This window comes from Ammodytes marinus (assembly GCF_949987685.1).
Source record: "Ammodytes marinus genome assembly, chromosome: 7".
NCBI lineage: Eukaryota > Metazoa > Chordata > Actinopteri > Uranoscopiformes > Ammodytidae > Ammodytes > Ammodytes marinus.
In genome coordinates this window covers 19,443,088-19,469,506 of record NC_137211.1, presented here as the reverse complement: position 1 = coordinate 19,469,506, position 26,419 = coordinate 19,443,088, and the positions used below count along the sequence as shown (strand labels likewise).

The 26,419-nt window shown below is 41.3% G+C and overlaps 2 protein-coding genes across 10 annotated transcripts in view; both read left to right on the top strand.

The window, feature by feature from the left end:
• The window catches only part of LOC307253251 (ankyrin repeat and SAM domain-containing protein 1A), a gene marked incomplete at its 3' end in the record, with an annotated part of 62,520 nt that extends 52,080 nt beyond the window's left edge, over nucleotides 1–10,440 (top strand). For 4 of the 8 annotated variants that reach the window (XM_080031209.1, XM_080031208.1, XM_080031205.1 and 1 more), the window contains 10 exons: nucleotides 119–217; nucleotides 749–895; nucleotides 1,233–1,340; nucleotides 1,954–2,136; nucleotides 2,264–2,401; nucleotides 2,507–2,578; nucleotides 2,883–2,990; nucleotides 3,570–3,707; nucleotides 4,846–5,028; nucleotides 7,445–7,561. In XM_080031209.1, coding sequence (XP_079887335.1) covers nucleotides 119–217; nucleotides 749–895; nucleotides 1,233–1,340; nucleotides 1,954–2,136; nucleotides 2,264–2,401; nucleotides 2,507–2,578; nucleotides 2,883–2,990; nucleotides 3,570–3,707; nucleotides 4,846–5,028; nucleotides 7,445–7,561 — 1,293 coding nt within the window. Of the gene's footprint in view, nucleotides 1–118; nucleotides 218–748; nucleotides 896–1,232; nucleotides 1,341–1,953; nucleotides 2,137–2,263; nucleotides 2,402–2,506; nucleotides 2,579–2,882; nucleotides 2,991–3,569; nucleotides 3,708–4,845; nucleotides 5,029–7,444; nucleotides 7,562–8,901 lie in introns of those variants that run through there. The other 4 variants (XM_080031211.1, XM_080031210.1, XM_080031207.1 and 1 more) reach the window with 2 other exon arrangements.
• Nucleotides 10,441–12,194: 1,754 nt separating this feature from the next.
• LOC307253170 (specifically androgen-regulated gene protein) lies at nucleotides 12,195–18,621 on the top strand. 2 transcript variants are annotated; one of them, XM_080031067.1, is made up of 4 exons: nucleotides 12,195–12,327; nucleotides 15,812–16,013; nucleotides 16,542–16,695; nucleotides 16,809–18,621. In XM_080031067.1, exons 2-4 carry the CDS (start codon nucleotides 15,909–15,911, stop codon nucleotides 18,263–18,265), a joined length of 1,716 nt encoding a protein of 571 aa, XP_079887193.1. In that variant the 5' UTR covers nucleotides 12,195–12,327; nucleotides 15,812–15,908; the 3' UTR covers nucleotides 18,266–18,621. The 2 variants fall into 2 exon arrangements, with proteins under 2 accessions (XP_079887193.1, XP_079887194.1); XM_080031068.1 differs by lacking the exon at nucleotides 12,195–12,327 and having other exon boundaries at nucleotides 15,883–16,013; nucleotides 16,523–16,695.
• Nucleotides 18,622–26,419: the final 7,798 nt, after the last annotated feature.

Here is a 26,419-nt window from a genome sequence, read left to right as displayed (position 1 = left end):
TGCCTCAAATTAATCCCTCAATTTTTCTTCTCTTGTACATTGCAATTATGAGCATTGACTACAATATTGTTGCCAGTTATTGCCTTTAGAAAAGCTAATGTTTATTTTTGTTCTACAGGGGAACAATGTCATGGAGGACCAGGACTTGAGGGAGATCGGGATCCAGGACCCAAGCCACAGAAAGAAGATCCTGCACGCAGCGCGTTCGTTACCCAAGGTGACAAATCATTGATTACTACTTCAGCACTTATGTCAGCACAGTAGGACCTGATGTTAGAACACAAGGTGCTAATCTCATTTTAACACGAAGGTAGGAGTGCAGTGTTGGAAAGGAACCAACTAAATGTACCCTAAGTACCACACTCAAGTACAATTCTGAGGTGCTTGTACTTGTGTATGTGTACTATATAATGATAAATCAGTCATGGGGGCCATCTCTCGGCAGAATGAGTACTTTAACTTTTAGTGCTTTAAGTACAGCTTATATATATTTTTGTTGATTTAGCTGATAAGACTGACACTTACACTTTTGAATGCAACGTTTGTAAAATGTAACTTGTAATGGAGTTTTGTAACCTGTAATTGAATGTAACATTTAGTCTGTCAGCTCCTCCCTGTCATGTACGAATACATACCGTATATATATGGACTTAGTGTAACAAGTTATTTCAGAAAGTCAAACTTAGTCCCATTGGTTGTCCCGGGGGCCCTTAAAGCATCAGCGAATGATAATAAACCTCTTCCTCAGCTGAAAGCGCTTGGCTGTGACGGCAGCAGCTCCCTGTCCTCTTGGCTGGAGAACCTGGGCCTGAACGAATACCTGCACAACTTCCTGGCCAGCGGCTACCGCTCCCTGGACTGTGTCAAGAACCTGTGGGAGCTGGAGATTGTCAATGTGAGTCACGGTGGTGTACGGGGAATACTCGGAGGGTGTCGGAGGGTGAAATGAGTTTCTACAATGTGTCAAAAGAAAGTTCAGGGGCATTTCAGAGACGGGGAGAAAGGAACACAGAGTTCTAGGGTGAATACTCAGAGCTTTGCTGTTGAATTTGGGCAAGATGTTGCTAAAGCTTCAGTGGGTTAAATGATTAAATGTCAGATAACAAACCTGTAATATTTAGGTTGATTTTAACCTAGAGTAAATTCCTTGGTCATAGGCTAGCAGACTGTCTGATGTTCCTTGGTATACCTCTGACTTTCATGTTCAAAAGATGATTTCCTCTTTCCTCCAGGTGCTAAAGATCTCCCTACTCGGTCACAGGAAACGCATCATTGCTTCGTTAGCGGAGCGACCCTATGAGGAGCCTCCAGTCAAGCCTCCTCGTTTGTCTCAGATCAGGGTGAGGACTTATAGTTTACGCTCACCTGCTGTTTTCTTCACGTACTATGAAACGACAATTACCATGTGAAGGGATGAATGAGAGAGCTTGATGTCAAAATCACTAAAAAAAAAAACAGTGAATATCTCCTCCGCTACCTGTCCATATTGAATGTGCGCTGAAAGAAAATCATGGTGTGAATTCACAGCCTAGGCTCTCTAAATTGGTATGTTAACAAGGGGAATATCAACAAAAGGCGCCCACAGTAGCTATCATATGTATATGTGTATATATATATATATATATATATATATATATATATATATATATAGGGGATATTCACTGATTTTGAACCACTGACTCCACCTTTTAAGAACCATCACTGTTTGGCTTGAACACGGTTGATGACTAACTAACTGTGTCCGTCTCTCTCTCTCTCTCTCTCTCTCTCTCTCTCTCGCTCGCTCGCTCGCTCTCTCTCTCTTTCTATCTTTCTTTCTCTCTCTCTCTCTCTCTCTCTCGCGCGCGCTCTCTTTCTTTCTTTCTTTCTTTCTTTCTTTCTTTCTTTCTTTCTTTCTTTCTTTCTTTCTTTCTTTCTTTCTTTCTTTCTTTCTTTCTTTCTTTCTTTCTTCAGTGCCAAGACCTGCCTGGCTCGCAGACCTCATCTCCCCTTAGTCACATGGACTCCTACACAGGCCGCTCCATGGACCCTCTGCTGCCAGTAGCGGAGGCCGGGAGGAAAAAAGGGCCCGAAAGCGATTATGACGTTGCCTATGACGTTACCCAAAGACATCGCAGTGAACGGCACAGATCACACGTACGTTTTTAGATTCATCTGCGCCAGTGAATTATATCCCAAGGGTGAATTTATGTGATCTGGAGATTACCTTGGGCCTCTGCCAGCTTCATAATAATAAATAACACTTTTTTTTTTCTTCTTCCAGGAACGGCATGAAGAACGGCATCGAGAGCCCCGTCTGACCCTCCGGCCGCCCAGCCTGGCAGCACCGTACGCTCCGGTCCAGAACTGGCAACATCAACCGGAGAAACTCATCTTCGAATGCTGCGCCTATGAAGCCAGTGTATGGCCATGCTTTTTTCTCTTTCATATGTGATGTGCCCTTCAATTGAACATGTACATAGACACTAACACTGAGTTCCTCTCTCTCTCTCCTGTTCCGTTGTAGTACCTTGGGTCCATGCTTATTAAGGATCTGCGGGGTACAGAATCCACGCAGGACGCATGTGCCAAAATGCGGGTATGCAAACCAGTTTCATCTCTAAATACATTATGTTCATAATGTGTCATGTTTTCACATGACATCAACATCCCAGGGACAGCTGTCATGGTCTGGAATACTGGTTGTGTTTTTGTATTTGTCTATGCTCATCTGCTCTTGTTTTGTGCTAATGTGTTGGAAAATGGCTGTAGGGTTAAATCTGGCACATTAAAAAAATGTCCTCTTGGTGTTTATGTTAGTTAATGTGCATATTGCCTTTAAAAAAAAGATTAAACATAATTGTAGTATAAATGAACCATAATTCCCCTTAACGTCCTATCAGTCTACCTTTTGTTTTTTCCAGAGGTCAACGGAACAAATGAGAAAAGTCCCCACCATCATCCTCTCCATCACCTACAAGGGTGTGAAGTTCATTGACGCAGCCAATAAGGTGAGCCGCACGCACGCACACACACGCACGTACACAGCCGTGTTTGGTGTAAAAGTTCACTGATCAACCCTGCTGCTCTTTTGACTCATGTTTCAGTGTCAAACAACAGTACTATTATTTTGTCCTGCTATTTGGAGACGGTGTGCGTGATATTTTTTTTTTTACCAGACCCAACATTTTAATTTCATGCCTAAGCATGTTAGATTTCTTCATGTTATTATTTCCCTTAGAGGCAGCAAGTCTGCCCGTATTGACATTTATTTGATAAAAAATTATTTGAAAGGTTGCCTTTGAAGGTCAGCATGGCATTGCTTGGTATCGATGCACTTCACTGCGATGGCTATGAAACACAATTCATGCCCCAATGTCTCACCTCTTTTACTGCCTGTCTCTTATCACTTATATAAATCAGGTTTTTCATTTGCACCACTCCCTAGTATTAAACTTCTGTGTGACATAGGTTGACATTGTGTTTTTTTGATAACACCAACACATCAGAACCTTTTTACAGAGGGGTTATTTATAGTCTGGATCTCCCCATATAGTGAACCTTGTGCCACCTTCTGTTTATCTGTGCAGAACATCATCGCGGAGCACGAGATCCGCAACATCTCATGTGCGGCCCAGGACCCGGAGGACTTGTGCACGTTCGCCTACATCACCAAGGACCTGCAGACCAGCCACCACTACTGCCATGTGTTCAGCACAGTAGACGTGGTAGGCATGATCAGTGTTCAACTGAAAAACTAGAAGGAAAACTTCAAGCATTGAAAACTTTTCTCAAATTGTCAATTTTTTTTAATTCCTCCAACATCAACCCCTCGTTATTTACACTGAGGGTATGTGAGAGGTCAGGTCAGCATTATTATTTCTAGACTTGCCCTTCTCTTTTAAGATGTCACACTTCAGTTGATGGCACAGTGCCTCTCCGGCCTCGATAACTAGCCATTACACACTCTGTCTCCCTTTCGATATCTGATCATAATCCCGCAGTCCTGCAAGTCATAAAGCAGCTGGGGTCATTCCAGGCTAAAGTCAGCCTAATAAGGCTCGGCTTCAAGTCAAGTACATTTTATTTCTTAAGCCTAATGTCAAAAATAACAATCTTCCTCATGGGGCTCAACAATTTTTTTTTGTTGAGGAAACACTCCCTCCAGAAAAAACGTTGTGGGACTTAAGCTGTTAGATAACCACCAAAGGCCCTAGCAGTCATGAGATGTCATCCGTTATTCTGAAGCACATTTACCGTACTGCTGCTATCAGCCTCCACCATCCTCAGCACCACACAAAGAGGGAACATTGCGCACATAGGGTCAGGCAACATTCACATTGTGGAGTTCATTATAGCAGACGACCTACAGTACACGCATAGTGCACATTCCTCATCGATGTAGGTACGGATGATTTCAGAACTTGGTGTCGGTTTACCGTCGTCATATGTTAACTTTTTCAGCCTCCCGAGGCGTGTAGTGTGAAGCTCTACTCCTCTGGTCTTTATTCTGAGGTGCTGCTTTCGTCTTTGTAGGCAGTCAATAGAACAATAGAGTGCAGCAGCAGCAGTAGTATCCAGTTCAGCTACTGAGGGGAGCTGCTTGTTGCTGCAAAATACTCCAGAGAATACCGCGCTACATTTCTTCTTGCTATTCCATTTGTTTTTGAAGAAGTTTCGGGGAAAAATAAAACTTTGTTCGGATAGATATTTTTTGCCGTCTCACTGCAAGCTATCACCACAGTGTTGTGTTATTTTGTTATTCTGTACAGTGTTTGTTCTCTCCGTGCGCGGAGACTTGGTGGTCCAGAATACTAAAAAATGGCTGCCTGTTCTGCCTCTTTTCTTTTTCCTATTAAAATCCAGAACCTGACCTATGAGATCATCCTGACGCTGGGCCAGGCATTTGAGGTAGCCTATCAGCTGGCTCTGCAGGCCCAGAGGACCAAACAGCACCAGAACCTCCCAGTGGGGCCCGGTTCAGACGTGATCGAGACCAAGTCCAGCAGACCTGTACCCAGACCAAGAGGCAGTGTACGGAAATCAGGGGTTAGTTGGACGCCAAACACATTGTAATGCCATATCGAGTACTGCTTCATATGGACGTATGAACACCTAACACTTTAATGGAGGCACAAGCACTAAGTATAAGTTCTGCTACTGAAGTTAAAGGGTCTTTTCCTGACACTTAAAATGCACTTTGCCATTTAGCAGCATGCTTGTGCTCTGAATTGCACACATGGGACAGGTTAAGGCTGGTGGTATAAAAACAACAGGAAGCTAGTAATTGCAGTCTGGCCCACTGATTTTGAACTCACAGCCATTATGGATGTATTTTATATTCAGAAAGACTTATACTTCCTAAGGACATGATTATCTCCCGATGTAAGCATTCAAAAGTCTGATTATCATGGAGAAAAGATGCATCTTTTAACTCCTAAATTTTCCCGAGAATCGTAGCTTTTTTTTATTTTTATTATTTAAGTAATTCTGGGATAGTTGTATTTACATCCGAGAGAACTTTGCAAACGGGAACTGCCAGTAGCAATGTTAGCATGTTCTTTAAGGCACAGATTTAGCATTATTCAAACAAATATATGCTAAAGAAAGTAGGCTTAGGTTGTAGCCCACGGACCCTGATAAATGCCACAAGCTGAAACACGTTGTCTTCGCAAACTTTCGACAAAAGTTTTTCTTTATAGTACTACTACTTGTCGGTGAAGTTTGGACCTCTTCAGACTTCTTGTCCACTTGTCCACGCACCTTTTGAACAAAGGTGGGAGTCGTGCCAGAAGCCCCCATTCTATGTTAAACCATCATACATCACTGCGTCATCCTTTCATCCTGTGAAATGATGCCACATCTGCAGAAACCTAAGTTGAGCTGTTTGGACTCAAACACTCAGAACGCTTTGGATCTTATTAAATCTTTGGATCATTTTGTATCACTCTGCAGTCTCCTCAGTTGTGATTAGACTGTGCTGATGTTCATCTGGCCATTAGCCTTAAATCATTAAGAATCAAGCTGGTGCTGAATGTGAATGAGGAAACAACACTCCAGTGACCATTCACACATCTCTGAAGTGAGCTGGACATTACCCTGCTGTGAGAATGTGATGTTTAATGTCTCTCTCTGTCTGTGTTCGTCTGCCTGCGTTTCCCTCACCTTTTTGTATTTTGATATCGACATGTCCAACCTTTTTATTAAATCAACACTCTTCTTCGAGAAGGCCCTGCCTCACATTTTCCACAACTCTCACACACCCACAAGCTGCCCAGTGTAACCCCACAGTCTCATCAGACTCCTCCCGTCTCATGCTACGCAAATCTGTATCCATTTCTCTCCCTGTCGTGCACCCTTTTCTTTATTCTTTGTCTTATTATTTCTCCTCTTTTGTTCTCACTGTCTTATTCTTCTTCTCTCGCTCTCTCTCTCCTACTGGCGGTGTCATACTCTCCCAGGACTCTCCTCCTCTTGACAGTCGCTGTTGTTACTGTTACACCTGCACCACCCACCACCCCTCCCTCCTACCACTGCGCTCCCAGAGCCCTGCTGCCCAGGTGCTGCCTCTTTCCATCCTTGTCTCATTCTGTCCGTTCATAGCCTTTCTTCCTTCTTCCCTCCTTTATTAAATAATGTCTTCCTCTCACTGCACTAAGATCCCCGTAATCCCCCATTTGTGTCTTTATTATTTCTTTGTGAGTTTTCTAGCTTTCATTGTATGTTTTTATATTGTTTGTGGAAAAATACACAACTACGCTAAGCTACATGTGGACTTATCAATGCTTTGAATATTGCTTTTGATTAGGGCGCCCTCTAGTGATGTTTTGGTATACATACAGGCAATGTTTAGTCAGTGCATGGTTTATAACAGTGGAGAATATGTACAATGTCCTAAATGTCCATAAATCAAGGTGATATTTTTCACCACACACACACACACACACACACACACACACACACACACACACACACACACACACACACACACACACACACGTAGAAATTGTTAAGTGTAGAAAATGTTTAACTTTCAAGCCAACATGGACGAGAAGTCTTCAAAGTGAGAGCGGTAGAAATATATGATATAGTTGAAAGCTCCAGGATAGGCATACTGAAAGATTGTCAATTATAGAGTTCACATTTTATGAACGGGAAAATGTTTGGATGTGACTTGTATTACTTTGAAAGACAGAATTGACAGAGTTCAAACTAGATTTAATGTTTAAAAAAATATAAAGTAAAGTCTATGACTAGATTAAAATAATTTAATAGTTTGTTAATGGCGCAGTATATTTTAGTTGAACAACAGTTATGAGGAGTAAGTGTTCTGTACAATGTCTTATGTACAGTATTATAAAAAATATTCCCCTATGGTGAACATAACTATATTTGACTGTATTTTTAATTACCATCTAAACCAGCTGCATCATATGGGTTTGCCCTCCTGTTTTTTTGTTTACAGGGGGATTTGGTGGAACAGGAGGGGGATTCCCAGTCCCAGGGCAGCGCCACGTGGCTGGTGGACCCCAAGGAATCCAAGCGCACGATCAGCACTAAGTACGAGACCACCATATTCTGAGTGGACCCCTCTTCCTCCTCCTGACCTCTGACCTGTGGATCTGGTCTCACACCTTTCTTCCTTCCCTTCCACTCCTTCTGTGTGCCTTTCACTGTAACTCCACCCCCCCTCTCTCCCTCTCCCCCCTTGCTGCCCTCCCCCGTTTCACCTTAAGACATCACTTGTCTCCGCATCCTGAATTTTTAGTTTTTAACAAGAGTGCTTTGCTCGTCCCTCGTGCTAAACCACCACCACTTCTACACTTGTTAGTAGACTAGTAGTGCAATGCTTCCACTGTATGGACCCTCTTCTTCCTGCTGGTATCACTCACACATACCGGCCTGCCACTCACCTTCACTGTTACTCTCCTCTCCTCTCCGTTTACCTTGAATGCTTCCTGAACTCTCTGTACAATACTTCCCTTATTCCTCTTCCTCAACATCCCACCATTGACTTTAAGCTCTTCTTTTTCTTGGTGCTTTCCCCTGCTCTACTAGGCGACGGCCACTCTGAGGCTTTTTCACTCTGATCTTACGACCATGTGACTTATCCCGAGCAATCTCTGAGAAAAATCCCATTCAACGCAGCCCAAAGAGGACACCACTGCTACACATCCTGTAACCTGAATGGACAATGTTCTCAGGAAACTGAGGCACAAAATGGTTCCGTGATTCAGTACGTCAGTCGGACTTTGGCAGAACAGTTTCTGTTCGGTGGGACTTAGGGAGGTTGAGGTTATACAGGATTAAATGAGAGAGGATATTTTTCCCTGTCAGCACAGTCTGTGCTGAGCCAAAGGAGGCTATGATCCTAGCACTGTGATAAGGTCCTTTTTTGGAGCAAATTAAGTAAGCATTTTGGGGGCTTATTTTTAGTTGGGTGGGTTGGTAGAAAGTCCAACAGGATAGGGCGCAGGGGCTATTATGGACCTGCATGTTAGTGGTCCAGAATAGACAGGCCAAAACCTTCTTATTGCTGGCATGCCCTTCCGCTGTCTATCAATCAGAGCACCAGGATTTAGCCCTGATCCTTCTTCTGGAGTGAACTAACGTTTAACTAACTAAGCACTTTTACCAAATCCCTGAGCTATAAGAATAAGCGTACCTTCCTCTGCCCCTTCTGTCTTTGTTCTTTCCTTTCACAACAAATGCCTTCTATGTTTTTATCTTGTCAGCATTGCCTTTTGTTTGCTGGTGGAAAAAAGTTAATCATTGTGTTGGTTGTGGGAATGTGTGTGTGGAGGGGGAGGGGGGGGGGTGATCCATGTCCATTAGTCCAGTGTTGTTGTTTTGTTTTTTGTTTTTTACATTTATTTTAACCTCATTGCTTTGTGTGCGTGTGTCTGTGTCCCTTCCCTATAGCTGAACACTGGCCACTCCCAGACAGTAAGAAAGAAGGAATGAGCCCCGCTGCATTGTGGGTAGGGTGTTTTGTTGGGGGGGAAGTGACCCACTTCTCATGCAGCAAGATCACAACGCCGGTTGGATGGTGCTCACCACACTGAGGTCATTTGACTTCACTGCACGTGCGCCAACACACACACACACACACACACACACACACACACACACACACACACACACACACACAGGCACCTCCATTGAGCTTCCCATCTGTCATAAAAGTTACGGTTGTCCCAGTCAGTTGAGTGAGTTGTGCTTCATGGAAATTCCTGAGCAATGAAATGTTTGCCTACCAACATCTATAGGGCCAGCCCCCAGAGAGAGTTAGTGTTTCCTCTTTGAGGAAATTCACACACTATGTTTGAAAGCAGAACTAGTAGTTAAAGGGGGAAGTTAGTGGCCCGAGATAAGGAACAATAATGTTTTTGTCGCGCTACAAAAGGTAAAAAACTATCAGACAGAGACCTCACACTGTAGGTACACACACTCCCACCTGGGTTATTCGTCCTGTATGTGCACATTGTAGCGTCTCCTCATGACCATCAACTTCTCATCCGCAAAATACGCATATAACTGTGATAGACAATGTAACCTTGCACGGGAGGAACTCTCAAACCAAACCCAAAGGGCAGAGGAATTGACACTACAAAGACTGTTTTATATCGATAATAATATTAATAATATAACAGGGGGTGGCTTTTATTTGATTTGAAAGTGTTCTCTCTCTTTTTTGGTATGTTTTTATTGTTTTATTGGACAATTACGTGTCCGAATGCTGGAACTGGATCAGGCGCTCACTCTCTCCTTCCCTGCTCCTTTTGTTCAGTTCGTCTAGACAAAATTATTCACCAAACCTGCCATGCAGGCTGGTATGTCTGTAGATTTTAGCTGCAGAACAGAACAATGGGCAAGAGCATGTCCTTTCTGTCCATTTGACTGTTAATGGTACTTTTTGGTCGGCCGATGTGTAAATGGGTACATGGTCAGGTGGATCTGATTTAACTGTTGTAAATGTGGTTCGATGTCGGGCCAGTACGATAACTCTACGGTACACTGTCTTCAGCTCGCTCCAGCCATTAGCCTGGTCCCTCTCTGCTTTTGCACACTGCTATGGATCGGGAGAGATAATATCAGGACTACAGTAATGTGACGACGACAACAATGATGAGATGATATTGTACATGAATCAAGCGGTCTGTATTTTGATACTTGAATGACTTGTGCTTTTATAGATATCTATATATATAGATATGTCTATATGTATATGTATGTATGTATGTATGTAATTTTTGACGTTTGTCATAAGACAGAAAAGGACTATGTCTTATAAAGTTAAACATATCGTGAATAAATACCCTGTGATTTAAGAAAATAAAGGCTGAGAAAACAGTGACTCAGAAGAGGGACCTCACTTCAGAAGAAAAAAAAAGATTGTAAATAATCTTGGGCTTCCAGTCTTTTTTATGATTATTTTTCATAATTGTACAACTAATAAATGACGCAAATAGAAAAGCTGTTCGTGTTGACTCTTTTATTTGTCTGTACACTAATGTGACAAGGGAGATTTTTGCATTCTTTTTCCACAAAACTAGCAGAATTTTCTGTCACAACCATCAGCTCCTCTTCAGTCATTACAGCTGAAGTGACACTTGTATTGATGCCTTCGAGGGCGTCTCAGTACAGGCTCTGTACAGGCTGCAGGGACATTAGGAGTCCAAAAATAATTTTATCAGGACAAGTGTTTTATATGTATATTATAGGCACATACTTAGATTATGACTGTGTGTACAGTATGTCAACACATACTTAACCCATGAAACTGTTTATAATACTGGATTTAGAAGACAAATTCTAACTCGGTTGCAGCACATAGTTAAGAAAATTGCTTAGAAAATGAAAAGCCTAACTCATCTGATTCATAACCATCTTCTGATAGTTATGAAGTCATGGCTGATGGCCATAAGGGGTTATTGTCTGTGACAGTACTGTTTGTTTTGAAAAACAGGAAATTGTTATTATGCAGCTTTTGTAGCGTACAGACTTTTCTATGAAACTAGATCAGTGTATTGTATTAGGCTACAAATGACTGGTGAAAGTGAAGATGTTGCATAATGTGTACCATTTTAAAAATCCCTATAGTTCTGTAAATGGTTTGCTTGTTGGAGAGTAGAATGTGACCTATAGCCCAAAAATGTCATGTGCACATACCTTTAAGTCACCTGCACTGAAGCTGCCCCATATCTCTGATACAAGGATGTGTCTGCTGGTGTAGAAAAAAAAGTTTACTTTTTTTTAATATGACATCCTTTTGAAACCAACAACAGATGGGATGATAGGAATATACATTTTTCCATTTGCTCATTTTCATACACATGCAGCAGCTGTCAGATGTCTGCTGCTGTTCCTGGAAAACTGACCGGCTTGTTGCTGATTGTCAAGGCTGATGACTACACAGAGGCCTGCTTTGTTCACAAGCTGACACAACCTCACAGCTTCCAGCCTGTAAACAATGAAAATATTCATTCCAACAAGCCATGTGCTATTTGTGTTTTAGGATACATGAGTATAAACAGGGTGAGATTGTATGATACCAAGTTATAAAGTATGGAGAAATGACCTAATAAACTGCAGTATTTACAGGTTGGTTTTTAAGCAATAAATAAGAGCACGTTTGGGTTATACGTTTGTGAAAAAACTCCCATGTTAGTGCCCAGTCGACCTGTTCGGTTATAAATGTAATCTTATTGTAATACATACTGTACTTCTGGGTGTTTATTAGTTTCTAACCATGGTTTCTAATAAGACAAGTCCCCACTTTAATTAATAATTATCTAATCATTGAATTATTAAAGGGTAATCCATCCACACTGCAATTGTAAATGTTAATAACTTGTAAATAATATAGTCCATGGGAGGGGCCTGAAAACCCAGTGTTATTCTGTTGTGATTAATGAATAACAACTCATATTTAAAGCATGAATTTAATATTTTTAAATTATTCATCAACATTTAATTCAATTCAATGTAATAACCATTTATTTAGGTTGCCTCATTAGAAATTGCTATACCAATGCAACAAAAATAAAATAAAAAATGTATTCCATCTTGGTCGCGTTCATTTGCCTGCTGTTATTCCATTGGCTCTTCCTTGGGAACGTCTCCATCAGACGTTCGCTGATTGGCTACGCAGCAACCTGTCCGGAAGTTACCTGGCTACAGTAAATCCCCACCTGTACAGTCGGTGACTTCTCCGTGAAGTTCTATTACCAAGAAGAGCAGTGCAGAAGCTCTGGGGAGGGAGTGAGCAGCGCCGACGCTATGGACGTGGACTGATCTGAAAACCAATTTGTGAACGCACAAGGCATACTCTGTTCTACATCTCCGGTAAGTTATCAGGAAACCACTGTTCTCGGAGTGCGTGCGATATCTATTTTGATACAGAGGAGTTCCAGTAATGAGGAAAAAAGTTAAAATATTTTGAAAAGCCATCAGTGCTTTGGTGAAAATGTCATCCCCTTGTTTTATTTAGAATGTGTGAGCCATTGGTTGAGAACAAACCATGACCTCTAGTTATATATATATTTTTAAATACATTAAGCTCTTATTCGATTCTTACTGTAGGGTACGAGCGTTTCACGGATGTGAATGACCCCATTTGCACAGATAAGATGTCCAAACTGTGGAAATTGGGTCACTCATATTCCCACACATGATCAGCCGTTATAATCTTTACTATTCATCCTCTATGAAAGCCCCCATATCTTATCAAATATAGCATACATATTTTTTTTATCATGGTGGCTTATTATAAGAGGTTGTGTCACAGGGCATGTACAAACATTGGCACATTAATGTGTCAATAATAGTCATTTCAGTTGGGAGAAGGTGCCAAGCTAAACATTGATGAAATATTTCTGTTCGCTCCAGCAGGTTGTTAGTTGCACAACCGGGTGATTCGCCTTGAACGTTTGTTTACTGTTAATCATTCAACCAGTTCTGTGGCTGCCCTTCAGCCCCCACTTTCACTCTCTTTTGTTTTATTTGGTTTTCCTAGCACACCCACTATAATTTGTCATCAAAGACTGTAAATGATGATGATTTATTGGATTGTAAGTCTGGCTCACAAACTGCGCAGCTGTTCTCACAGGCAACATACACCAAAATACCTGGAACTGGTCCTCCTTTTTTTTTTTTAAATAGTTGAGAGCAGTTTTTTTTGCCAAGTGTTAATTCAAGTGCTACGCCCAGTCCCATCAGAGCCCTCAATTGGATTTAAAGCGTTGTCTTAAGGACATGGAGGCAAGCAAAGTGACATTCCATTCACAATTAAATCCTGACTCAGCAGTGGGTGTAGTTGTTCCCCTACTGGTTTGTTGCCTGTTCAGTTTTTGAGGGGTGTTGGCTGCTCAAGCTTGGCCACTTGTTTCTTGCTCTGCTGATCCGAATGAGCGAATGCAAAGAAGGATGGTTCAACTAGCTCTTGTTGCCAGTAAACATGAGTGTATGTGGGTGTTGGTGATCAGGTTTTTTCCCACACCAGCTGTCCCTGGCTGTGTCTGCAATGCATGTCATCGAGACAAGAATTGTATAGGCCTCTGCCATTGCTCTGGATAAGTGGGATATACCCCAATACAAGATGTATCTGAGCAGCCAAAAGATCAATCCAAAATAGTAATTGTTTTTCTTGTAACTTGAATCTTTAAACTTTTAAATCAATTCGTAAAACTTTGTAAAGTATTTTATAAATGTAAGTTGTATTTTAATTTGTTGTATTGCACACTGCAGTGCACCTGCAACTGTTTCACTTAGATACTTTTTTTTGTAGGACTTAATTATGGAAATAAATTACTTCACAAGATGGAGATTTTTCATATTGACAATCAACAAGATTGAATATTGTACTGATGGATAGACATGTTATTAATGGTGTATGAGCCTGTCTCTGCCTGGGTCGTCCTCCTAGTAACCCCATGCCTCAGTAACTACTATGTGTTGTCTGGCTGTGCGAGACTCCTAATAATATGAATTCCCAGCCTTCATGTCATAGTATCACTATAAGTGACAAACGGTGACAGCGACTCATGAAGAGGAACTTTAATTACGTTGCTCATATAGGTACAGTCAAATGTTCCCCGAGATAAGAGAACAATAAGGTTATAGCTTTGCTCTGCTACCACGAACACACCTGAACCTGATTGTACAGCTGTGGTTAAGTGACGAATGAGCCATATAACAGGTTGGAAAGCTTTTGTCTTGGCGATGCAGTACAATGAATTTGTGTGACCTATTTAGCCAAAATGCACTATGGAGTGTTAACCTGGAGTGGATCAAATATTATCCATTTGTGCCTCAAACATTGTTAAGTGCCGGTGGTATTCGCTTCGGGCGCTTACTAATGGCCTTTAAGCACTTAAAAGGAAAATGTACTGCCCATTCTTTTTCTAAGCAGGCTTCTATGAGGGCGTTTTTGAAAATCTCCCTCCTCCGGCAGATTATGAACCATTAATAATTCTAAGTTTTTGACGGGCATGTATTTTATTGATGCCTGACAGTTCAGTATCAATGAACAATATACAGAATAATAGGCAGGAAACTCAAGCAAGCAGCGTGGTGCTGCAACATGACACGCCACATCAAATTTCTTTACACAGATGTAAAACTGCTCAAAGTTTGGCTCTGTGACGAATCGAATCAGCTGTTAGTGTTACCATTCAACTTATATAAATTTAGATCTACTATGTACAGTTTTACCCATTAAAGTGAGACTGTGTTATTTTGTGGCCAGTAGTGACAAAGACAGGACAATGCTAAAACGTAGTATGATAGTGTAATATAAAGTAGAGAAAAGGTCAAACTCAGTGTACTGACTCAGTAGTTTTTGTTTAACAGCAGCATACAGTACCTAGAGTTGGCTTAAGTTAGCGACCATTAGCCACCATAAGCGAGTCGACTGTACCAGACCAAGAAGCTGTAGCATCAGAATAACTGTGTTTAATTCTATCAACTGTGGCACATTTGTGATGTGTTTTCATGAAAGAAGATCTAAAATAATTAAATGAATGTTTACCTTCACGTAACAAAGCCTAATAATCTATGAACAACTTGTCACCACAAAACAAGTCTGTCAAAAGAGTAATCAGGTGCCCATAAGAACATTAAACAGGTTTTTATATCATACTTGACTTGATCATACTCTCTGTTAGCACAACTAAATCCACAGTCTATTTTGTAAATTATATCTTAAGCTGATATGAGGCTTCAGCAGAATGGATTTGACAATTAAAGTAGATGTCCTCCACAGAGTTGCAGCTTTGTTAGTACACTATTCCCTCTTTTTTGGCTACTATCCTAAGGCTGTTGTTACTATAAAAGATATATAAATGTGACGCTATCCTTTTACATAAGAAAACTGCAATAAATGATGGGCCTCATATTCATCCTGGCCACGTCTAATGTGTCAGTGAAATTTTCATTTTCTTCAATTCGTCCACTTATTTATACAAAGAACTCATTTGCATAACCGCTTATGTTCCATATATCACAGTGAACGTGGCAGCACATTTGACATCTTAATTAGTAGAGCTATTACATCATGAGGAATCATTTGGCTATCGGCTATGATTCATGGCATTCATATATCACACTAATGGAAAAAATTTGACATTAAAGCTGTTGTTTACAAACTATTTTTAATCTTGCACTAATGCTTGATGTCATGTTTCCCCGTTGAACAAGATCATTCTTTGTGTATGATAAATTGTACATTAAGTGAAATAATTTTGTGAATGGTGGAGATAGATAGTGGAGCGCTTATTTCTCAGTTTGGTTGTTTTGTCCCTTTCTTACATTTTCTCCTCGACATTTCCAGATTATTCCTCAGACTTGATTCTTGGTGAAATTGACCCAATCAAAACAAAGAGGTGACGGTGGAGCCCAGGTCCCGCCCTCATCCTCTTCCCTGTGCGATGCCGAAGAGTGACACGTGGCCAGGCGGTGTTGCCATGGAATCCTTGAGCAATACGGACAGTGCCGGGAGCTGGGACAGCGTAATCAGCACAAACTCTGGCTCTGTGAGTGCTGCTGTAGTCTTCTGACCCACTGACTGACTGTTGCTTAACTCTTTGTTGTATAACACACAACATATGGTGTAACATTTGACTAGTGTATGGGTTTCCTCTGGTCCGTCGTCTTTCCTTTATTGGAATGGGGAAGTAAAGAACAGAGATGTTGTGCATCAGGTGGTAATAATGTCTGCACGGACATTTACAGTCAAAACGAGAAGGTCAAATGAGAGTTGACAAGGGGAAGTGAATGTGTTTGTTTTTGGTGAAATATAATCATGTTTGTTCAGGCAGAAGCCCCGAAGGGGTTTCAGTGACAGTTCTCTTTAAAGACAATTTCAAGCTGTTCAGTTACCACCTGATATAAATCATTCTGACAGGACGGTATGGAACCAAAGATAGCCAATAATAGGAAAAAGGTGTTGTAATTAGTCATTTCTTTGCAGACTATTTGAAACTTCAAACAACTTCGTTCCTGTCCTGTCAGTGCCGGCTCATATTTGTAATGCTTTTCACAGTCTCTTATATTGTGTGCAGAGTGACGACAGTATGGAGCACTTAACAGCAGAGGAGCGGGCGTGTCTCATGTATCTGGAGGAAACCATCGAAGCCCTGGAGGTGCAGGAGGACAGCGGCTTTTCCAATGACGAACTTGATGTTGGGTTACAGACAGACAGGATGGGAGTAAATGGTACGATTATGTCACGAAATATTCAGTTTTGCACGTTTTTCTTTGTTGGTTACCTATACATGTCTTTCTGTAACTGCATTGCTAACTACTGTCATTGTGCTTTTCCTTCTTAGACATTTCCAGTTTGAAGTCACATGAGTCCGGAAGCGACCAGAAATCCGACAGAGTTGACCTTCACACTCTAAATCAAACTTCAGAACCACAGTCCTCTCCTGCGGCAAACGCCGTTGGCAAAGTTCACCCAACGGCTTCTCAGACTGGGGTGTTGTGTGTAGCCAAGGATGAGGATGGTAAACTTAAGATCGTCTCGAGTGCCAGCCTTTGCTCCCCTGGTCTGTCCACTAAGGCCCCTGAGGTGGACCTGGGTGTGATGCTCCCTCCTCCATCAGACTTCATGGATGAGCCAGCCCATCCTCCACAGCCGGAGATACCAAAACACCTTCCACCATCTGTACCGATATCCAGGAACAAGCCAGGAGCAACTGTTGACTTGGAGATGCTACGCCAGAGAGCCTCAGTCAAGAAAACTCCAGCGATCTCCTCTCCTCCAGTGACCCACGATCCTCCAAACAAGCCCCCAGAACTGATCCTGTCTACCGAGAGCCCTGGTCCCCTGATGATTCCTATTCCTGAGGCTGCTGAGCTCAGAAGTCCACCTGCTGTAGCCCCTAAGCCCAAGAGGCTTCCGTCCAACATCATTCTGAAGTCACACAAGGCGTGTGATGGTCCCTCATCCCCTAGCACTGAGCGGGGGCTGTCGGACCGCGAGAGGATCCACATGGAGGCCCTCCGGAAGCTCGGCCTTCTTAAAATGGACCAGGCAGATTCAGACTCCTCCCTGAGCCCTAGACATTCTCCCCAGACTAGAAGGTCATGGGCAGCTCCTCCTTCTCCATTACCCACACCGCCCTCCACGCCATCTTACAACCGACGTGTCAACAGCCCATCTCCAGTCCCAGTCCCTCCCCAGTCTCCTGTCGCAGTGGTGTCAGCATCAGGTGCTTCTGCAACTCCCGCATGCCAGTCTCCTGATATTCTACCGGCACCTGCTGCGTTCAGTGACCCAGGCGGACATCTGCTGTCAGATGAAGAACTGTCTGAAGGTGGTTCAGAGGCCACCCTCAATACACCATTGAACACCCCCCCTCTCACCCCTCCCGTCCTGGTCAAGCAGCTAACCCCACCCAAGTTCATGGGTGTCAAATCGGCCACTCTGGAGCGCTCTGGCCTGGGCCTGAGCAGCTACATGGATAGTCAAACTTCCAATATGGACGTCAGCGGAAAGCAGAGAAGCAGCACCAGTCAGCTGCGTAACAATCGTCCGCGCCCCGCCTCTCTGGGGAGTAGGAAAGAGTTTTCTGGCGCCCAGGCAGAGAGTTCCCAGATGGGCCTTGTTGCCACCCACAAGGAACCGGACTTACGGAGGTCCCTGCCTGTCTTTCAGCACACCGGCGGAGAATCGCAAAAGCTGCCTCGATCGCATGGTATCAGCGTGCTAATCTGCCCTCGCTCAGAGAACGTAGGGGACCGCAGAGACGCCCTGAAGAGACTGGGACTGCTCAGGGACTAAGGCATCAATGCCAAATGTCACTACCACAGGCTTTCTTTCAGACACTATATATTTAAAGGAACATGCCAGAGATTGATACAATGATTGATGAAGACGTTACAGAACTTTTCGGGACGCAGCTTCACTAACCACATATTTCTACATTTCTACTGCATTAAGCTTTTATACCCAAACGTGGCCTTACATGACTTGAATACATTAACTGTCATGCACATACCTGCATCTACTTTTTACTCATATTGTACAGCCATATGTTCAGTTTTTACTCATAAAACTGGCAATCAAGATATTTTTGGTTGTTCACTGACTCTCACTGTAGCTTTGATTTTGGTAAATTAAAAAATTACTTTTAAGAGGCTTTGATTTATTTATTTCGTCTTTTTTAAATATGGTTCTTGGCATCTACAGTTATGAACATTTTGCGTATCACTGCTTGCTTTTAGAGGTTTTTCGTTGTCACAGTGACACAACAGTGAGGCTGGTTCCTCTCCTAGTTCTCCTAAAATTCAATGGTCAAGCTGCTATAAATACTTTCACTTCCTAAAATCTGTTTTTTTGGTTTTGTATGGCTGCATTGACTTTTGTGAGCAAGCACTGGCTAATATCAACATTTTTGTATATTTTATTTTATTTTTATTTTATTTTATTTTATTTTATTTTATTTTATTTTATTTTATTTTATTTTATTTTATTTTATTTTATTTTATTTTATTTTATTTTATTTTATTTTATTTTATTTTATTTTATTTTATTTTATTTTATTTTATTTTTATTTTATTTTATTTTATTTTATTTTATTTTTATTTTATTCCAGACACAGAGAGAAAACGGTCCATAATACAATACAAAAACAGTAAAAAGACAAACAACAATAAAAAAGACTAAAAAAGACTCAAGCTGTCAGTTCCACACTACACAAAGAGTGTTCAGATATTAGCATATAGGCTAAAGCGCCAATGGTTCCATAATGTGGAAGTGAACCTAACCGCACTCATTGTAGGGTTCACTAGAGTTGTGATTATGCCGTTACATGACTCCGATAGTCTACACATACATCTGTACATAAGATTCCTGATCACAGCAGGACAGGTGGGCACATTAACACTGACAAACATTTGGCTTGCACTGCTCCAACGTGGCATATGAAGCAGCAGCCTCATGCCATCATTATATGCTACATTGAGTTTCTGCATACTGCTTTTCTTATAGCGCCGCCACAAGTGGGCAGTATACATTGGGGTGCAAAAAGCTTTAAAAAGAGTGGTCTTCACAGACAATGAACACATACTAAATGTGCGCTTCAACATATTAGCTTGTGCATACATCATACAGTACTGTCTGCGGATGTCCCTGTCGTCAGACAGGTCAGCAGTTATAAAGTGCCCTAAGTATTTGACCTCCTCACACACTTTAAGGACAGCACCGGACAGAAGAAAATCAGGAACCAACAGTTTATTGTCCTCCCTGCTTCTAGCGATGATGATATTGCTCTTTTTGAAGTTGTACTTAATATCAAAGTCTGCACCATATTGGGAGCAGACCCTTAGCAGCTGTTGGAGGCCAGCACTGTATGGACAAAGAATCACCAGATCATCTGCGTACATCAGGTGGTTGATAATGGTGTTCCCGATCATACAGCCTGATCCACAGTTATTTAGCAGCTTTGAAAGATCATCCAAATAAATATTAAAAAGAAAGGGAGATAAAATGCTTCCCTGCCTAACTCCGTTACTTACATTGAATGGGGCAGACATAGAGTTACCCCATTTCACATACATAGACTGATGAGCATACCAAAAAGCCAAGATTCTAACTAAATATTTGGGAACCCCTCGGTTGTGCAGTTTGAAAAATAGCTTCTCATGATTCACACGATCAAAGGCTTTTGAAGCATCAATAAAACACATAAAAATTGTGGAATTTTGCCCGTTATACACATCAAGTACCTCATTTAAGGCAAAAATACACATATCTGGCACAGATATGTGTATATCTGGCACAGATATACACATATCACACAGTATACTTAACATGAACCACATTAAACCAATTATCAGCTCAGTCAGTGCAGACTGTCAAAGCAGTCCTAAATAGAGAAAGTATGCACTCCATTGCTAGAAAATACCACCTTACTATAACTTGAAGCACACAGTGAGTGGCCATTAGGTAATAGGAATTTGAAACATCTGGTTTGCTTTGTTGCATTGTGACGCACTTTTCAAAACGCATAAGCTTTTTACACAGCCGCTATGAGTAGTGTCACTGTGGGTCTGTCAGTTCTGATTAAGCTGATTCAACATCTTTAATCACAAGCATTTTTATCATTTTTTAACACACACGTGTCCCTTTGGATTTTGAACACGGCACGTGTTTTCCTTGTGTCATGTCAGATAATAAATTGCAGCACAGGTTTTTTCTAGTTCAGCTTCAGCACCTTTATCTGATGTGATGGGGAGAAAACTGGTGCAACCTGTTCTTCTCACCTCCTGGTTTGGCCTTTGTGCAACACCTTTGCCGCACATTCACGAACAGACGGTCTGAAATAAACTAAAGCATTTTATCACCGCTGCAGCCTGTCAGAGACAAATAGGTCTGCTCTCTCCTGCAATTAACAGATAAAGTCACATACTCCTGTAAAGTTAAAGCTCAATTTAAAAAGCATGATTTTCAATGCTAGAAGCTCGCCACATCCAAAAGTTACCAGTGTTTTATAGCTTGAGCAGTGTTGAGTGAAATGAAATGGTTATCCTTTACAGTGCTATTAGTTCTACATATAGGCGTGCTGTATTTGAATGACTGTATCTGTGCCAAGGGCACACTTTTTTTCCCTTCAGACTTGTTTTCTTTATCACACCCAGGAATTCTTCTCAGCATGTGTTTATTACATAATTTAGTTTGCATTGTGTATTAACCAAATGTTTTCATAAGTTTACATATATATTTGTAACACATCTTTCCAAAGGAAGTAAACCACTGATCACTATCAAACAGAGGATCATTTTAACCAAACCAAGTCAAGTGTGAGGGGATTTGAATATTGCTTTGAATATTTTGGTTTAAAGATAAAATTGCATGTCATGAAGATGCATTAGACAGTAGACACCGTTCATTATACTTTAAAAACACCAAAAAGAATGTAATGGGTAAATTATTATCGGTGTGTTGCATTATTATACGTTTGGCTTGTAACTAACGCCCTCTTTGTCTGTTAATCCAAAAGATGAGGAAGTGTTGAACTCACACAGGTGGCTTTGTGCTGTTCTGTGGCATGTTGGTATGCAAGCTATCTTTCTTTTCCACCTGCTCTGCTCTGTTGTCCCGCTGCCAGCAGACCTGACTGACAGGGCAGGGCCTCTGAGACAGTCCTGTCACTTTCCCCTCATAGGCACATCAATGATCAAATGCTAGAAATTACTTATCGCATCAGTCTGCACACGTTCCCCAAGTATTCTGCATTCTCAGTGTGACGAAGTACAAAGACATGAGATTGGACCTGTATGACTTTTAAGCTTGATCATAATCAGAACAAAACGGTATCATATAATAGCAATGCGGTTACATCATTAAGATAAAACAGGTTTAATAATTAGAGTAGAAATGTCATGTTCATAGCTTTCAAAACATTGTAGATGGTCTTACAGTAAGTGTGAATTAATTAATTAAATATTTTTATTTTCATGTCTGGCCTTTTACATGACCCACCCCTGGGATTATTCAGACCCAATGACAAACCTAAACATGTTGGTGTATTAAACCCTTATTATTTAATAATAGCACTATATCAACATCCGATTATACATATAAACATAAGCATCGTCCGAACATAAATAATGCTCAAGGATATATCACACACACACACACACACACAGAGTCTCACACACACACACACACACACACACACACACACACTCACACACACACACACACACACACACACACACACACACACACACACACACACACACACACACACACACACCTTTATACACAGATCCCAATGAGACAAAAATAGATAAAGTCTGGGTAATTGTCTCCTGCTATCCAATGCTTTAAAGAAGTAATTAGGAAAAACTAAGTGTAGGCTATATACACATTTTATTTAATTAAATTAAAGCTCCCTTTTCATATCTATCAAATGTAAATCAGCATGTGGACACTGACCTCTGCTGTTAGTGTTTTCACTATGCAGCTTTTTTTAAATAATTATTTTGTATTTAACTTTGAGGTGAGTTGATGCAAATATAGGCTACTGCAGGTGAGAAGAAGTGGACAGTTGCATGTCGTTGTCGGGTAAGCGTCTGTTTGTTTGTTACTTCCCTGACCTTAACATGCTCCTAACCGTATAGGCTACCTAACCCCAGCCAGCAGCTGTCTCTGACATGCCTTACAGTAACCCTTACCAAGGCCTAACCCGACCCGCCGGAGGGGAGCGCTACCTCAAGGAGCCGATGAAGCAGCAGCAGTGGAACGGAGTGGAAGTGACACAGCTAATAGAGACAATTAAGGTAGGCTACAATTAAAGTAGGCTATTTTAAAAACCTTTAGCGGGAATATGTTAGTCTTTCTTGGAGTCACAACAATTCAGTTATATCTACACACTCGACATGATAAACATATTTAGGCTACATTCGGTGTGACTTTCCAAAGATAGCATTAGCCTAATGGGCAAAAGAACTGAAAATTAGATGCTGCTTTTAACTCCAGAACTATCCTGAAAATCATTAGGTATTTAACCCAGTCTTAGTTTTCCATAGGATATACACCAGGACACTGCAAACATGAACTGATCATTGATGATAAGGCATATTTTTATTTCTGCGAATGAACAAATAGGCCTATTGGGTTAAATAAATAAGAGATAAAGAATGGGGCCGAAGTTGTAGCCCGCAGTTTACTCCATGGGAGTCTCGCAAAGCTAGACCAAACTACAGCAAGAAGTAACTCCATGGCAACAGTAGGCTAAATGGGCCTACTTCCTGTTTGCATCCCCCACATTTTGGGAAATTTAGTGTCCAAACTTTGAAACTATTATTCCCCCGAACTGAAGCAAGAAAACGTAGTAGAGACTAATAGCCTTGGTTAATAGAAAAAAAAAACATTATGAACTTGTTAGCAGTAGGCCTATTTTTCTTTGACAATACTAGGCTACTACCACTAAGACTCAGACTGTCGTTTAGACATGATTCTTAGGCTATGGTCATCATGGAAAACGCACACACTTTATCCATTCATATTCGGATATTTGTATTGAATAAACCTGTGGGAAAAACCTTTGAAACCCCGTGATCTAAAGAAACAGTAGCCACTAGAGGGCAGTCTATATTCATGTGTGTCTACTACAACCACTGATGTTGTCACTAGGCTTTATCACTGTTGTTGGGGGGCTCATATTATTTATTTGGGCTGCATATTTAATATTTTTATGTTGTACTTTTTCACATCATGCTGATAAAGACTCCGCAATTATATTCAACTCTTTACATAGAGCAAAATGATAAATTCAATTGTTCAAAGTTTTACTTCTGGCACATCACAGTTTCCATGGATCTAAAAATAGTGGAAATGGTGCATGACACATTATGTCAACAGATGTCTTTTTTGGTTTTGCATACTTTTATATTTTCTTGATGTGTCCTAGTCTTTTAAAGGTGATTCATTGTGAAACTTGCAATGTTTTTCTTTTTATTAGGCTGCAGTCATTTTATCATCCTGCTAGGACATAACAGCAGTTAGATGTTAAAGAACACTCAAAATGATTACACTTAAGGATTAGACTAGCCTACATTTTAAGATTTTGTGAAGTTTTACATTCATTCATTTATTATACAATATATATATATCAATATAGGCCTATGTAATAATTAAATTGCCAACCACTAACTTTACTGAAAATCTTGGAAATGGTAACAAGTCAACTTTCCCTTTTAAATAAGTTTACATCAACACTTCACTGCAAAAAAACTCAGATCGATAACTTTAACTCATGAAACTTTAATTTAGTTTGCCTGCATATGTCCAAATCTGCTGAGTCATTCAAATTGTGGAAAGATTTTGAGATTACAGCCTGTGCAATAATGAAATTGGTTCACTGCTTAATTAAAATGAATTTGTTTCAGCTTTCGATCTATGAAGTGTCTCATAAAACTGAATTTTTTTTCAGGGAAAACTGGACTTATTGTATTGTAATTTTTTGTTCAGTAAGGGGAAATAAGTCATTTATTTACAGTTTCTTTTTCTCCACTGTTTGTGAGCTCAGACAAGGCCAGACTGCAGCTTGTATCTTTCCAAACAAAATTGCTTTGTCTTGTTCCTTTCAGGGGAAATGATTCAGGTCGGTCGGAGTATTAGCAAATAATGTTTAGAAGTGAATGTGGGGGCGAATTTTACTGGAAGGATTTACTCATCAAAGTGTCTCAGTGATCCCTGAACATATTCATCACTTGTCCTGAGCTTAAAGTGCCTACCATGCTCTGAATGGGATCTGAAGTTTGGTTCTTCACAGAGTAGAGGAATTAAATAAGGCCAGAATCTTGAAGGTTTAATATCTCTTGGTATTTTAAGACACACACACAGGAGCTGAACCTGCACAATGCTACTACAAAGCCTCCTTGGAGACACTCCCTGGTGTACGTATAGTTGGAGCAGGTAGGCGTAGCTGCCGCACTATCAGGCTAGACAGTGAGCTCATGGGACTTCCCCACCATTGTGGTCCTGTTCTGTACTTACCTACTTACTGTACATAGTGTCTGTCTGAAAAAGGCCTCCAAGATAAGCCTCGCCTCCCCTTTCTCCGCATATGAGTTGATCATGGAGGATTAGTGGAACACAAAGTGGCACAGAGCCACTTGCTGAGTGTGCCGGGGTTCAAGCATGCCCGGCCCAGTTCTACTCAAAAGAGTTTACTAATAATACACGGGTATTATCTCTGTCCTCCGTGTGTATACATTCAGAGAGGCAGTCAGTACTGATATACAATTCAGTTGTATGATGATCTTTGATACTTTGAATCATACTGTCTAATTTTTTATTTTATTTTTTTGAGTACACTTGATTACAGGTGTACACACACACACACACACACACACACACACACACACACACACATGTACACACCATATGCAGTACGCACACAGGCCCGTATCCCCTCTAGCACCCGCATATACTCACTCACGCAGCTAACAAGCCTTTCCGTATCTTTTCTACCTCCCTGCTGCAGCAGCATTAATGTGGCTGTCAGTGACACCATTTCTTCTGACTTGATAACTCTACTTCCATTCCAGCCCCCCCCCCCCACCTCCCCCCCTCTCTTGCTCCCTGTTAATGCCAGTGACCGGAGGCTGTGGTCAGGAAGCATTCCTAGGGCAAGCCCACAGCGTTCGCCTGGATGCCTGTACTAAAGTGTGGAACTCAGCAAGCCACTGGGCTCCCCTGTGGTGCCTGCATGGTGAGTACCAAGAGATCCTGCTGGGCCTGCGGTGGTGTTGGTAACCTCGCATGTGGAGCCCCCGCAGAGAGGAAAGAGAAGGGAAGAAAGAGGGAAAAAAAAGTTCTTAACTCTGGCCCAAGCAGTTTTCTTTCTGCATTTTCACACATAAATCTTTCAGACAATTGGGGAGCATAAATGTCCAACTGGAGGAAAGTAAATGAGGAGCTGAAGTGATGTGTCCCCGCGTATGACCATCTGGAAGAGAACATTAGGCTCTCTGCAGGGAGGCTAACTCCTCGGCTCATTAGCATGCAGTAGAGTACAGTGGTGGCTCTCGCAGACGCCTCCCAACATGCATCCATCTCGCATTTATCTCACGCCGGCAGCTGTTGGAGCATTGACTTAGATATTTCACAGTCAAAATAAAAATTAGGCTCTAACAACTTGCCACTTATATATATTTTTTTCCTTCCTTTGGCTGAAAAGCGGTAAAGTTTCCGAATAACTGCTGTCAATGGTGGAACCATTTAAATGTGGTACATCTTTGACAATCATGCATTTTTAATATAGATCCAAATCGTGCAGCTCTTCTTAAGAAAAAGTTACAAGCCCATGTTGCCTTCAAATTCAGTCAAATCTAAAAAGAAAACAGTGCCACACACACTATGCAGAAACAAGTTCCGGCAGGTTGCGGTCAGTTTTTCTCTGCAGCAAATCCCGATGAAAGT